This window comes from Melanostigma gelatinosum (assembly GCF_949748355.1).
Source record: "Melanostigma gelatinosum genome assembly, chromosome: 12".
Lineage (NCBI taxonomy): Eukaryota > Metazoa > Chordata > Actinopteri > Perciformes > Zoarcidae > Melanostigma > Melanostigma gelatinosum.
Genome location: NC_136645.1, coordinates 19,896,796 through 19,911,070, shown reverse-complemented (window position 1 = coordinate 19,911,070; position 14,275 = coordinate 19,896,796). Strand labels below are relative to the sequence as shown.

The following is a 14,275-nucleotide window of genomic DNA, read 5'->3' as shown; positions in this document are numbered from 1 at the left end:
AAAGTTGGTTGTACAGTACTTATCTTGTCAGAACCACAACACCAAAGTATAATAGAAAGAGCTACATTTTAACAATGCTCCATCTAGAGCAGTGGTTCAAAGGTAATCCAACTGTATTTGTCTATCTGCAAATGTGGGACAACTGTGGTCAAACCTTACAAACTCAAGAGCATGTTTACACATGCTCTTGAGTTTTAAAAATATAACTTAACATCGAAACAAATGTGATATATAACTGAAGTTGTATTTCTAAAGAGATTTGAATTCATCAAAGAAAAAAAATCTATATAATATCAGTAATCAAGTACATTTAGAAGAACAGGGACATTTGTAACTTTAGTCACTATGGCTTCCTTGGTTATAGAGGAACCCTAGTGGTTGAACAGTTTCTTCAAGGCAACTTTAAACGGTGCTGCGTGTACCTGAATTAATCCTGGTCAATGCATTGTGACTTTATGAAAGGTAAAGATGAGTTACACCAACTCTGCAGTTCTTTCTAATGAGACCAGTATATTAATGTCTGTTATCTTGGAACAAAATCGAAAGACCTACAGACCAACACTTCCTGTGCTGGTTGACACAGGAAGTCAAATTTATGTAAACCAAATTTATTGTAATTTAACAGCAATGACACTTGAACTGAGATTCCTACGCACATCTGAATGCACAATGCAGCGCTGTATACTTTGTGGTTAAAATATGTTTTTTCTAAAACCACAGATATTTCCCAGCTGCTGACACAGAGACATCTTAAGCCTTGGATTACCAAACTCATTATTCAGTATTATAGATGAGCATTATCACCACACAACAAAGCCCAGTAGAGGGCACCTACTGCAACAATGGCTCACTCAAATCACATTTCCAAAGGGAATTTCTATTTCTTGTTCTGATAATTGAGAATAAAGCACTTACAATAATCATTTTACAATCAGTTTGCCTGATCAACTTTTGCATTGATTCGTAAATGATGGCGTTTCTCAATTTCCTCAGACAGCTGACAGCGTAAAGACAGACTGATAACAGCGCGGCATTGCAGCCACAGGGCATGCACTGTAACCATTCGGCTACCGTTGTGCTCCAAACATAACATGGTTAGACACAAAGATTTTTGATTCATAAAAATATTTGTATTTAGAGTAAATCACACATTTAAGCAACATATATGCAGTCGTAAAGACAAGGCAAAACATTTGAATGTAGCGTGTGATCACATGAAACCAAATGATGAAGTCTGGCATGGGTTTTTCTTCTTCAGTCGTCTTTCCAACATTATAAGGACAGCACAAACTTCCTGCAGAGGAGACATGATGAGACATACACGCTGTAGAAATAAAATAGATAAGTGTTTTGGCAAGCATATAATCGCTTTAAGCGTTATAAGTGAAATGATTTCTCACTTTATGATGTCAGGCAGATGGGAGTCACGATATAACCCGTTGTGCAGATACCCCAGAGAACCGTCAAATGACACCAGCTTGACTCGCTCGGCATTCTGGGCACTCACTGCTACCTCATGCAGCTGGGAGAGAAAAGCAAAAACATTTATACAGAAAAAGACCATCTCAGTGTACATTGTATCAGATGAAAAGTAGCTTTCTGTGCCAGTAATACCTGCTGAGCAATCGCAATGTGATCGTCCTCTGCATGAAGGAACAGGATTGGGCATGTCATTTTCTTTAAACTGCAGAATAAGAGAAATACATAATAAGTCATCGCATTTTACTAGTAATAACTGTTAACATGCTTATATTTTCATACAGGTTGCATTATATTCAAGTGACTAAATATAACTGTGTATATATATATATATATATATATATTTATATATATTTTAGGGGTGTAACGGTTCACACAATTCACAGTTGGGTTCGGTACGATACAGTGGAGCCACGGTTCGGTACGTTTCGGTACAGTAGAAAACTGCCAGAGAAATGTACTTGATTTTAAAATATATTTATTCATTAAACTAACATCATGAAGTTATTCTTTGACTTTGAACAATGATGGAACTATACCTGAGTGACCCATCTTCTGGGGTGTCTTCTTAGCAACACATAAGCATAAAAAACTAAAACTGCTCCTTAATGTTATGTAGTATTGTTACTTACATCTTGCTTACATCTTGTATTGTTACTTACATCTTGCAAAAGAGATTTTTAATCTCAATGGGACTACCTGGTTAAATAAAGTTTTTTTTTTTTTAAAAGAACATTTTATTTTTTTCATTCAAACGTATTCGGTTCGTCATGCGTACCGAACCGTGAGCCTCGTACCGCACGGTTCAATACAAATACGCGTATTGTTACACCCCTAATATATATATATATTACATTGAGATATGTATATATATATATATATATATAATATGAGATTTTATACATTGGAAGGAAGTTGGGCTCTTATTGTGAAAGAAACAGGAAGTGTTTTTGTTGTTGAGGCGCACCAAATGTGTAGTAAACAACGGCTGCCGTCGATAAAGAAGCTATTGATTAACTTTAAAAGTTGTGTTCTAGTCACGTAAAAACAAAATGAACAGCTGGTTAATGTTTGATGAATCATTAAATATGAAACTGTTTTGTTTAAGCAGCATGTTAAGAGTTTCATGAAAACTTACTTTTCTTCAGTAGGAAAGACAAACTTGTTTTCTGCCCATGGCTCTGGGAAAAAGTACCCAACGCCCGGGAACTTCCAGTAATACTTTCAACAGAAGGGAAATAAAACATCGAAAGGTTCTGAGTGATGAAGTAGCAGCCACATGAAATGAATAAACCAAATATCAAAAGTGACAAGTCAGTTTACCCAGCTAAAAGGATGGACTGGTATCTGCTGTCGAGCAGTATTGAATGCACCCTCCAGCATCACACCATCAACATGCTCACCTGAAAACAAGAGAGAAATAGTCATCCTACTGGGAAGTTGCAATTCTTTCCTCTTATTTCTATTTGCCAAATGTACTGGTAGCAAAACCTACCTCGCTCACTCAGTTTGACTGCAGTGTTCGTGCCCACTCTGCACAGAAAAGCATACTTAGAAGTAACAGTTTCCTCTTTATATTCCTGAAGGTAATGGGTTTATTGTAGCTGTGGGCTAATTTCAATCCTCTCTGTCATAAACGTAGGCCTGCCATGTCAACTCAATAAATGGTGATGTATTTAGCACTGCGCTGATTCCCTGTTGATGCAGTGTTCCTGAGTGTGGAGCTCTTGCTCCGGCAAAGGTGTAAGTGTTGCAGGCTATTACATCAAGGTTTAAAGCTTCATATTTCCATGGGAGCATGCAATGCACATCCAAAGCAGATATTACAACAGGGACAGGAATCATTTCTACTTCTCAAATGCTGTAGATTGGGAGTCTTCCATTACTCACCCGGTGCCAAGAGAGTGTCCCCAGATGATGACCAGGCTGCTTCCGCTGCGTGCTTTGACCCAGTCGTATAAGTAGAGGGCGTCAGTCGTCAGACCGGCTTCAGTCGGCTCCCCGGTGGAATCTCCAAACCCTGCCAGAGTTTCTCGCATCAGGTACCGCTCACTAACAGATCACAGAGATCCTCCCCATGGCCACCAGGTGGCAGCCGCTCAGAGGTAAAAACCTGCACTAGACACTGACCTTAAATTGAACCGCCGTCTTTTGACCCGCCTTACAACAAACCACTCATGAAGCACAAGTGCATTACTCGACACGGAGCTCATGCCTCCAGATTATATTAAATCAATGAGAGAAGGTTGTGTATCACAATCAATAAGAAGGCAAAGAAGCGTAGCGATGGAATAATACGTTTAGAAGAGGAGACATAAATCTTCATTTTCACCAACCTCTGTAGTCAGGCACCAGCACGTGGTAACCCAGTGCACTCAATACCTGTTGACACACAACGCTTTTTTGTCATCAGAGTGGCTGTTGAGAGTTGCATATCTTTATTAGACCTTCAAAAGATGAATATGCTTGTGGCGGTGATCACTCACTTTCGCCACTCCCACCCGATGAGTTGCTGCCCTGTTAAAAGGATTCAAGGTCACACAGGTGCCTTAAAATAGCAAACCCAGATATGTCGAGCTGCGTGGAACTTTTACACTCTGCTTCTTCGGGGGAGCAAAGTATAATACGAGTTTATTTTTGGATTATTTATCATACCTTGTGCCTGTGTTCCCATGAAGATATATGAAGACTGGACTTCCATCCCTCAAGGTGTTCTGGTACCATGCCAAGTCCTTCCCCTGAGCCTCTTTCCGCTGTCTGTCAGGAACGGTGTGCCTTGAAGAGTTCAGAACAGTACATCCGCTTACAGACACAACCCGTCGCTGGATCATGACACAACAAGTCTTCGCTTTTTTTATCTCGACTTTAGAAAAAGAAAGAAAAAAAAAACGTGGCTTATACTCACCACACCCCAAGAGAGATCCCTTCCTCTGATGTTAAGTACATGTTGATGGTGTGATTAAGGGAGAGATCAGCAGGTCGGCTCAGGTCAACAAAGAAAGGTACCCTGACTACCAACAGGGAGAGAAGAGAGAGGCGGGCCCCGTTTGTGTGAGCAACGTGAAGATTTAGAGAACTTCCCAGAGGCAGAGAGGGAATTCACTTACTTCTGTGAGAGTAAACAAGGTGCTGGATTAATTCTGGGAGTTTCTTCTGCAAGAATAGCACCAGAAATAAGACAACAGCGATGGCCAATACTCCTCTTTTCAGCCACCGCCTGGAGCTGAGAACAGAGAGAGAAATAACATCAATGTGACTACTGAACATCTGACCATTATCTCACATACTTTGTGTCAGTAAAGGCAGAAGACCCTCCAGGTTGTCTCCAACTAACTCAAATACTTATTGTACTGTAGCCAAATTATAATTTGACATTATTATTGGTGATTTTGAATTCCCTCCTTGAAGACAGATCAGCTCCCACTCCCTGATCAACACACGTCCGGTCTGAAGTGTCACAACACCGAATCAGCTTCACTCTCCTCTTCATCCACTTCACATCTGGCTTGAGCTGCAACTCTGCTCCATCGAGGAGAGTTGTGAGGTGGTGCCGGAGGTGGAAATCACGAATCGCTTTTCTGATTCGAACAATAATTCAGTCTCAGAGTCATAGTCCCTGACTGACTGACTGCAGTTCCCTCACTGTTGCGCTTCAGTGAGTGAACACAGCACCGCTCAAAACAACAGACGTACACGGGAATGTGCGCTCAAGCCAGTTGGCATGTACAGAGCCGGTCCGCACATGTCCAACCAGTCTGTGGTTGCAGCATTAATGTGGGAGAGAAGAACTGGATGGTCTAATCGAGAGGGCAGGCTGTCACTGTAGTCGGGCGTTACTCCCTAGAGGCAACAGCAGAAAAGAGGAATGCTGTTCAGACTATTGCCTATTAATGGACAATCGTTCACTTCCCACCCCCTCCATTTACACTCTAATCAGCCAGAAGAGCCCTTTTAGTGGAAGCCTGATTCCTCCACACTACTCGAGGGGAACATATAGGAGGTGATTTATTTCAACAGCCATCAAACTGTCGCCTCATCCGTCCTGATCTAAGGCCTTTACTTTACTCTTCACTTCTGAATCTTTCTCGGACATGTCCAAAGCCTCATGCCGTGTTGATGAACGGGAATGTCATCAAACGCAACCTTTGTTTTACTGTACAGCCATTGTTTTCTACTCCGTTTTGTAGTATTTTGCAAATAATTTCACGGATATGTTATCTTTTAATTGTCCTACCAAAACTCTGAATATGAAGATAATAAGTCATGAGTTTAACTGAAGTATAGAGACATTTACAATCCAGTCCTTGATCTTGACCAGGAAACACTTCCTTGCCTGTCCTTTTAAGCGTCCTTTCAACCTGTTTAACACATTTCTGATATTGTTTCCTATGTATTATTACTGTGTATTTGATACAGCTCTGTCATACTATTCAAGGTGCTGCTGCATGCTTCATGTCTACAGCACAGCCCTGCTAGAGCAGTGAACACATCTATCTGTCAATCCGTTCATCTACATAATCATAAACACACACACGCGCGTCTTGTCGCACATGTCGACGCCTGGTAAGTGCCCTCTTTACATACTGCAGAGGGTTGTGATCACTATAACAGAGATGCAATCAGAAACCATCTCAAAAAACGTCTAAGTTGATCGGGAAGTTAGTGGTTCCGACGATAGGTTCCCAGATGCAGAGACGGGCTTCAATCACATGATAACAACACGTTTATGCAACATTAATAGCAGCATAACCCATACGCAACTGAAAGCTATTAATACAGAAGTGAAGTAAGGCTAGGTTAAGCTAACGTTAGCAAACTTACGGTCTCGCCTCCTTCTGGACTTTGGTAGACCCCTGAACTTTGCTGGCAGCGGAGGTTGAACCATCATGTTTGACGACCCTCTTCCTCGCCATAACGTCAGTATTATTCAAGTAAATTCACTTAAATATATATATTTATATATATATATATATATATGCTAACCTCGGGCCCAGTTCCGCAGTGTATTTTTTTTTATCACTTTGTCAACGGCTATCAAAAGGTTTGACCAAAGTACAATCTAAACAAGCGAAAGGGGAGGAACCTGAGGCTGTTAAGGTAGCACTGCTTTATATATTGTTTTAGTTATCACAAAGCACATTACGTTACACATGACCACCTTAAACGCGCACACAGTAAACTGGTTAACCATTGTTTCCTCTCATTTTACAAGAAGATGTTTAACTACATATGAAAGCATAATGTGCCCTAGTTATGGTGCTGTTGTCTGCTTTAAGTTAAATAAATTGTATTTAATGACACAAAATGAATTAGTATTTGTAAAAAACAAACAAATATGTATTGGGACATTTTATGTTGGCACTTTCTTTATTGTCATCCATTCATACATAACGTTTTCTGTTTGATATTGCCGGTACCATTCTCCATCCTATCCAATCTACATGTAATTTATATGCACTGTGCAAGTTGACATGTGGGCACATACATATTGTAAACATGGGACAAGTAGTACAAAACCTTGTAGCCACCTCATGCCGCTCTCTATAACTACACCATAAGTGAGCAACAAACAGGGACAATTTTACTTCCAAACCTTGACGTAACATGTGTTCTTTATGTAGACGCATGTTACTCTGAGCACATCATTTCTGGTGTCCAAGGTATTATTACTTTTTCTGGCACAGCTGTCCAAGTCAGCACCACGTTCAGAGCATATACTTTGAGTGTCTGGTACGATTTTTTCATTTCATGGAGCAATATTTTATAGATTTGTGGCCGCACTAACAGAAGTGGTGTGTTTGGAATACCAAGATAATCCTCCATGGGAATAAACAGAAGAAGACATGTCTGGGAGGTTAACATGATGAGCAGCGGTTATTACATCAAGCCTGACATGTTCTGGCTCAGATAACAGCAATACATTCAAAGTAGGATTTTGTCATGCAATTATTATTTCACCTCCACTTTACTGCACGCATTTTAAGAATGCAATCATAGGAGAAGAAATGTCACTCATTTTCCATCAAAGCAGACTTGGATAGAATAAAATCGGAATGCCCTGGTATGAAATGGACACTTCCGAGAGGACAAAAGGCACCATGGCAACAGAGACAAAGGAATCACGCAGCATCAAACTCCCCGCAGTGTTTGACATGTGATTTTTAGGAACGTGCAGCGCCGAAATGACCGCTCAGGACCAAAGATGTCACCAAAATAAATAAAGAGGATGATGCAGATGACTACTTCAGGAACTGTGTGGCTCTGGCTGTATCAGGGAACCAGCAGAGAGGACACTGACTTTACTGGAGCCCTCTGGGAGCTGATGGGTCAGGTACACTCCAAACGTGACCTAGAAATATATTATGAACATGAAAGAGATATTTTTTTATGCACATGCATTTCACAAAACTCTCTCTCACACACACACACACACACACGAACGAGCAGTAATTGTCTTTGACTGACCTTCCCATTGCGGTAGGCCGACAGAGACATTAGCGGCTCTTTTGTTTTGGTCCCAGTCTCCTGGTCTACTCCAATCATCTGGCACCTCCCACACTGACCTGCGACCTTTGGGTTAACCACGAAGGGAGCACATTCATATTTGAGGGATCCGCTCTCAAAGCCTTTGAACATTTCATCACGTATCTCAAAGTGTCAGCTCACCACGAATCGAGTGTTGCCAATAATCAAGTGTGGCCAATTATCCTCCTCAAATGGTTCTACTCCAGCGATGACTAAATTGGCTCGGAAGCGGCTTATGACGTTCTGTGTGTCAAGGAGCTGATCGCCCTCGCCGTCGTCCTGCCTGCGAAAGGGAAATGTGGAAATTGCATGTCGTTTTTGAAAATCAGCCACTGTCATGTAAATGTACGGGCGTCCACGCATCCTGGTGTTTTTCACCGGAGCGTCGCGTATTTTGAATAACACCATCATGTGTTCCAACCTGCTGCTCATTAGCTTCTGAATGAGCTCCGCGCTGGCACGGTTGATCATGAGATACTGAGCTTCATTCACCAGGGAGAGGGGCGTGGCGGTGGCAGCTAGAAGGGAAAGACTTTATGTTACCCCAGTGACTTATTCAATACGAAGAAAACATTCTGATCTCTGGTTTGCACAGCCCGCATCCTGACAGAGCCTGAAAACGCAGGTTCTGCTGTAATACAGAGGGTGAAAGAAGTCCAAGTAAATTTGTCAACACTAATCGAAAAGTGCACTACTAATTACATTTTGGTGCTTTTTTACAAAATATTCCATCACTGCGAGTGTAATTTTATACAGCAACATCAATCTCAACTTTAAAGCCAACAAGTCGTCCTTGACATGCTCTGAAAATGTAAATTTTAATATCTGCAATTCAATGACAACGGGGCAAACTCCATCTGCTGACAAAGACTGTGTGATACGATCAAAAGCCCCAGAACAGCTGCTACATGGACCTTGTGATAAGATTGGGGTTTTTTTTCAAATAGCAATACATATCGTGATGTAAGAAATTCAATTGAGAAGTTGTTAACAGATTAAAAAGTCAAATGGGAATTGACTCATCCAGTGAACGAAAGGCCTGAACAACTAAGATAAGTCATCATATTAATGCAAAAATGAACTAAACAATGCTATAAAGCAGGGTGGCTCACTGACGCAACATTACCAGCAAAAAGCCTCACATTTACACGAGGGTTGGTATATTTGTCACGAGCACTACTGCTACTCACGACTGTGAAAATATTTGCATAATGTCTTCTGTGGCTCTGGAGGGAGTTTCCTAAAAGGCTGAGAGATTAATCTTGATGATGCCATCGGGGTCATCAGAGTCTGCAGATATTTAACAGAAAGCCTGCATTACAAACGCCGACAGATACAGGCATTGAAAAGATGAATCAGCTGCATTATGGGAAAGGTGGGATGCGGTATTTTTGCAGCTCGACTCATACCAGAGACTGAAAGTCGGGATTTAGATCTGGTGAGACTCCCGAGAGGCAGATTTATAAAAAAAGACTAAATCTGTGCAGCAAAGGCCGTTATATCCAAATTTCTATTCCTTAGTTTGAGTCAAGCTCCAAAAACACCAGAGCCCACACTTCCCATAATGCAACTGGATAGTATCTCTGTGTTAAATCCTCCCTGGCTGGTAAATACCCACGTCTTCCAAACAGGCAGATTGTAACGCAGGCGTTCTGTTGAAAAGCCCGAGCTCAGACATCATCGGGGTCATTTTTCCAGACTCGACACAGAACTCCTTCACAGGCTGAATACTACGAACCACGACGCGAAAACTGAACGAGATGTATGAAAGTGATGAGATACAAACATATTATTGAGCTATTCATTTACACATAAAAGTGTTATGTAATAAACTGATGCTTTTAAACAAGAGTAACTTGCAAAAGCAGAAAAGGATGATGTTTGTTTTTTTTATTCCATGTGACCAGCTGAAGGTAATGCAAGGTCACAGCCACAACCAGGTGGTATTAGCAGGATATGTGACCCTGGGTTGCACATGGAGACTTTTGCAGTTAAAATCCAGCGTAACGAAATAAGAGCCAGGGCCGGAACAGGTTCGAATAAATAGGTACCTCCACTCGGCCTCTTCTTCATGTCACGGGTAAAATCAGGGCTTTGTCTTATCAGGCGGCATGGCTGTCCGAGGACGTCTGAGAGCCACGATGCAGCCTCATCCCCACAGTCGATAGCCTCCACCCTGGGGAGAAGGAGGCGGATTACATTCTGGAGGCCCTGAGGGAAATCTGCAGAGTTTGATGCTGCTTGTCATTTGGGGCAACATCGACAGTAATCCAAGAATCAGCGGATAAATCGATTTATTCTTTGTTTAACTTGAGACTTGTCATGAGGGAATCTAACGAGAACAACATCATCTCATGCTCACTGTTTGTTTTGCCATTAAAAGTGGTAAATACGTGGAGTTCCAGATGCTATTGAGAGCAAGGAGACCTTCCGATGCCTGTTGAAAGATAGCGTCACGAACAGCGGAGCGAGAGACTGCACTGATACGAGCCAAAAAGCGCGGCACAAATGATACGTATCAGAGTATTTCCTGCAGCTGCTGCATTCAGACGTTTTCACATTGCCAGCTCACCTGTCACCACAAACTTTACTCTGACACACTCGATAGCTTGCGTGCGTTGGAGTTTTGTTTTCCAGGGGAACCGAAATGGTATCCATGCCTGCAGATCAGTGGAAAAAAATATATGAATCCTCTAACAAAGCTAGTTTATAGCAGAACATCCGACTGACTGGAATTTCTTTTGGTTAGGCAGTTTGAGCTGCTGACAGACCTGAAGCCTGCAGCAGCAATTTGTTTGAGGGCAGGTGGACTTGTGGGCGAACGAGGCACAAGCGCGGCTCCCTCTTCTGGCTCAGGCACACGCCGTTTCCATTCACCACCATCCAGCTTCTGTCATACAGCAAACCCAGCGATCCCACCGGCCAGTCGTGGACCTGCATGAAGAACAGCACCGAGTCAAATCCAAGCAAGAGAGAAGGGAAAGAAACCGGACAGACGGGGACAGAATAAAGTGAAAGAAAAAGATTATCGACACATGATATGGGTCATCCTCAAACCTCATAGGCTCCACATGATTTGATGGGATATATGTAGATGTTGGTCAGAGTGTAAGCCTCCCGGTGGCTGTTTGAGTCTCTGTGTCCAAATCCCCTCAGTGGTGCTTCTGTAGGCTTCGCCCTCTCGTCTGCTCTAACTGCACCTCCATTAGTGTTGTTGATTGGGGGCCCTTCATGTAAGCCTCCGGATGCCGCTGTGGCTATTATTAGCTCCTGTAGTCTCACTTGGTCCACTGTGACCGGCTTCTCCACGAAGCACTCGGCTACAAAGTTCAGGAACTTTTGACAGTCTTCAAATGTCGACATGTAGCCAAAGGACACGCGCACAGATCCGGTCGGCTGGCCGTCCACCAGGTCGATGGCGTCTCCGCACACGTGGCCGGCCTTGAGGAGAAAAACACAGCCTTTGTATTCCCCCTGCACATTTGACATTTGTCCTACTGCTGTATGTCTCTCACCTGCAGGTTTCTACGCATCTGCTGATTGGTGATCCCGAGGAAGGACTGACAGGCTCCGGTGTTGCAGAAGCAACCCGTGCGCACATGGATATTGTACAGACTAGCCATTCTGTCCACCTGAGGACCAACAGAGGAGCCGTTTTAATATGCACCAGCGCTGCCTATGCATAAACCATGCGGGAATCAAGCTGTTGTGGAACTGAAATGTGTCGAATGCACCTGAGAATACCCAATTATCTGCCCGTGACAATCCTTGAGGTTGAAGTTTAGGATTGCGCCCTGTGTGCTTGGACTCTCAAACTGGCCTTCTGTGTATATCTGAGCCACCGGTCGCCCGTTGCCATGGCAAAGGCTTGACAGCAGCATGTAAGTGTAGCGTGCCAAGCCGTAGGTGTGCTGCTGGATGTTGTGCATGCCCCCTGAAGGCAACAAGAGATGAAGACAGGGACGCTGTTCACGTTTAACCTTTGGTAAATCGTGAATAACTTGCATATGTATCATTATTCTGTTATCAAATGAGTGCTTTAATGTTGTTGTTTTTCTATTAACATGTCTGTTACAGTACCTGTGATCCTGTAAAGAGCTTCAAAACCGTGATTTACAGCAATGACATCCAAGAAAGAAACAGTCCCATCTTCAAATCTTTATCGGGGAGAAAGAAAACATTGCGTCTTAGAATAAGGATGCAGCTTCTACCAGAACAACTGTAAGCTTTCAGAGAATATCTAGCATTTAACAGGCTCGTACTGTGCTTTACCTGTCACAAATGTTGGCCGCCTGCACATAATAATCTTCTCCAGAAAGGTAAGCTGCTGCTGTGCCTCCTCCAAAGTAAGTCTTCTTTAATATGCCCGCTGCGTCGTTACGGACAAGAAGGGCCCCCAGACCTGTGGGGAAGCCAAACATCTTATAGAAGGAGATGGGAACGAAGTCAGCGGGGCACTCCTGCAGGTTCAGAGGGGAACAGCTGACATGAGAGGCTGCATCGAGCAGCACTAACCAGCGGCCCTGGTGGTCACACGCTGGGTAAAGGCGTCTCGTCTGGATGCCTCTCACGAGGCCAAGGGGGTACTTCCTCCCCGAGAAGTTGCTCTGCGCCGGGTAGCTGAAGAGGTGAGGCGTCTGGCAAGTATCATCTTCACCTTTCGTCCTCGCCCTGTTCTCCACTTCCTGCGGGGAGACGGGCAGGGCAACCACCCCCCGGCCACAAGCCAGCCCTCTTATGCCAACTACAGAGGTGTGGCTGTCGGTGAGGTAGCAGAAGTGACTTCCCGCCTCGCTCTCGGCCGGCGGCCTCCAGGGAAAGCTCTCTGCCACTAATTTCACTGCGGCTGTACAACCAGAAGTGAAAATCACAGAGTACTCCTCAGGGGTGGCGTTAAAATGCTGCAATACCCTGTAAGAAAATGTTCTGTTTTTTTACTCATCTCACCCAGGAAAGTACCATCCAAAAGGAGTCAAAGGGGCCCATTATGGATCCCTCTGAGGGCTTGGACAGCCTTTACCTGTATCTGACCCTGTCCACTGTGTCTTGTGTCAATCTGCTGCTGGGGTTGTGGCTGTGAGGGTTTCCTATTGGGACATATGACAACAACTTAAATGCTCTGAGTTTTATGGCTGAGTAAATAACACATAAACACGTTTGATGTGACTTCTCTCACCGTACACGTTCCTTGAAATGTCCTGGAAGTAGTCCCTGACCAGAGACTCTGGGTACAGAGTAGTCGCTGCATGATCCAGATACGTTATTCCTGTTTACAACGAGAGAGCAGCCGTGTGTGTTTGTGTAAGCGGTCAACCAAGCGACGCCACTGCGCATGTCACGACTGAACGCGACCATTACCTTTAATCCGTGTGAACTCCTGCTCAATCACGTCCTGGAGGTTCCTCCCATAGCCGTAGTGACTCCACAGCGACGTAAAGGTGTCAAACGTGCACAGTGTTTGGAAATCCATCGACCGCTTTGTGCAGAGCTACAGAGCAGACCGCGGGGCCGCTGTGGTCACAGACGCGTAACAGACTCGGCTTGTTTTGTAATTATTGACATGTTTTACGGTCCAAGTCCAAGTCATCGGCGGCTGAGCTGTAAAGTCCTCCTCCCCTTTGCGCCCCCTCGCGCAAACCGTCTCGAGACTATTTGCCAGGCTTGCAGAATGCTCACATGAGTTATAGTCACGCACTCTCACAAAGTTGACTTTTGTTTTTTGAGGAAGTGGACACCGCTGGTAAAAACCAGGGACATGAGGCAGAACTCGGTGCCGTTGAAAGAGTAACTGGTGTAACTGCTTTGCAATGCAATCATGTGACAAGCGAGTATTTGACTAACTCCCCCCCCCCCCCCCCCCCCACGCACACACACACCGCTTTTGGCCCTCACGTTAACTAATGTTCAGCTGACGTTCGTAAGATTAGTGATTATTTCACATGCTTCTAGTGTAACGTTATATGAAATGAATATCTTATCAAATGCACTTTATATATTTACACATGAGCATTTACTATTTTCAACCATATTTACCAACTATAACGTATGTGTATGAGAATTGTTTAATATGTAGTCATATATCTATATTCCTAATATACCTGACTGTAGGCCAACTGTGCAATATATCTATATTCAACATGTATTTTATGTAATATGAAAATGTAGTCATGCATGACTTTACATAGGCATGTTTAACATGAATAGGGATAATGAAGGGTTATACGTGTCATTTTTAGATATTTGTGGTATATGCATAGACATAAATGACTTA

At 43.3% G+C, this 14,275-nt stretch overlaps 2 protein-coding genes across 2 annotated transcripts; both read right to left on the bottom strand.

Moving 5' to 3' along the window:
* Window positions 1–732: 732 nt before the first annotated feature.
* On the bottom strand, window positions 733–6,441 carry LOC306786109 (lysophosphatidylserine lipase ABHD12-like). The gene is made up of 13 exons (XM_079280753.1): window positions 6,301–6,441; window positions 4,587–4,702; window positions 4,385–4,490; window positions 4,135–4,254; window positions 3,966–3,996; window positions 3,816–3,861; window positions 3,370–3,499; window positions 2,975–3,012; window positions 2,803–2,882; window positions 2,618–2,700; window positions 1,615–1,684; window positions 1,401–1,522; window positions 733–1,294 (listed from the first exon to the last, which is right to left on the bottom strand). The coding sequence occupies exons 1-13, from the start codon at window positions 6,390–6,392 to the stop codon at window positions 1,273–1,275; spliced, it is 1,056 nt and encodes a 351-aa protein (XP_079136879.1). The 5' UTR covers window positions 6,393–6,441; the 3' UTR covers window positions 733–1,272.
* Window positions 6,442–6,862: 421 nt separating this feature from the next.
* mocos (molybdenum cofactor sulfurase) lies at window positions 6,863–13,720 on the bottom strand. Its single transcript, XM_079279784.1, has 15 exons — window positions 13,363–13,720; window positions 13,181–13,270; window positions 13,025–13,091; window positions 12,277–12,915; window positions 12,085–12,161; window positions 11,739–11,938; window positions 11,520–11,636; window positions 11,062–11,445; window positions 10,776–10,938; window positions 10,577–10,664; window positions 10,056–10,180; window positions 8,426–8,522; window positions 8,146–8,287; window positions 7,945–8,049; window positions 6,863–7,828 (listed from the first exon to the last, which is right to left on the bottom strand). Exons 1-15 carry the CDS (start codon window positions 13,472–13,474, stop codon window positions 7,724–7,726), a joined length of 2,511 nt encoding a protein of 836 aa, XP_079135910.1. The 5' UTR covers window positions 13,475–13,720; the 3' UTR covers window positions 6,863–7,723.
* Between the last annotated feature and the right edge of the window lie 555 nt (window positions 13,721–14,275).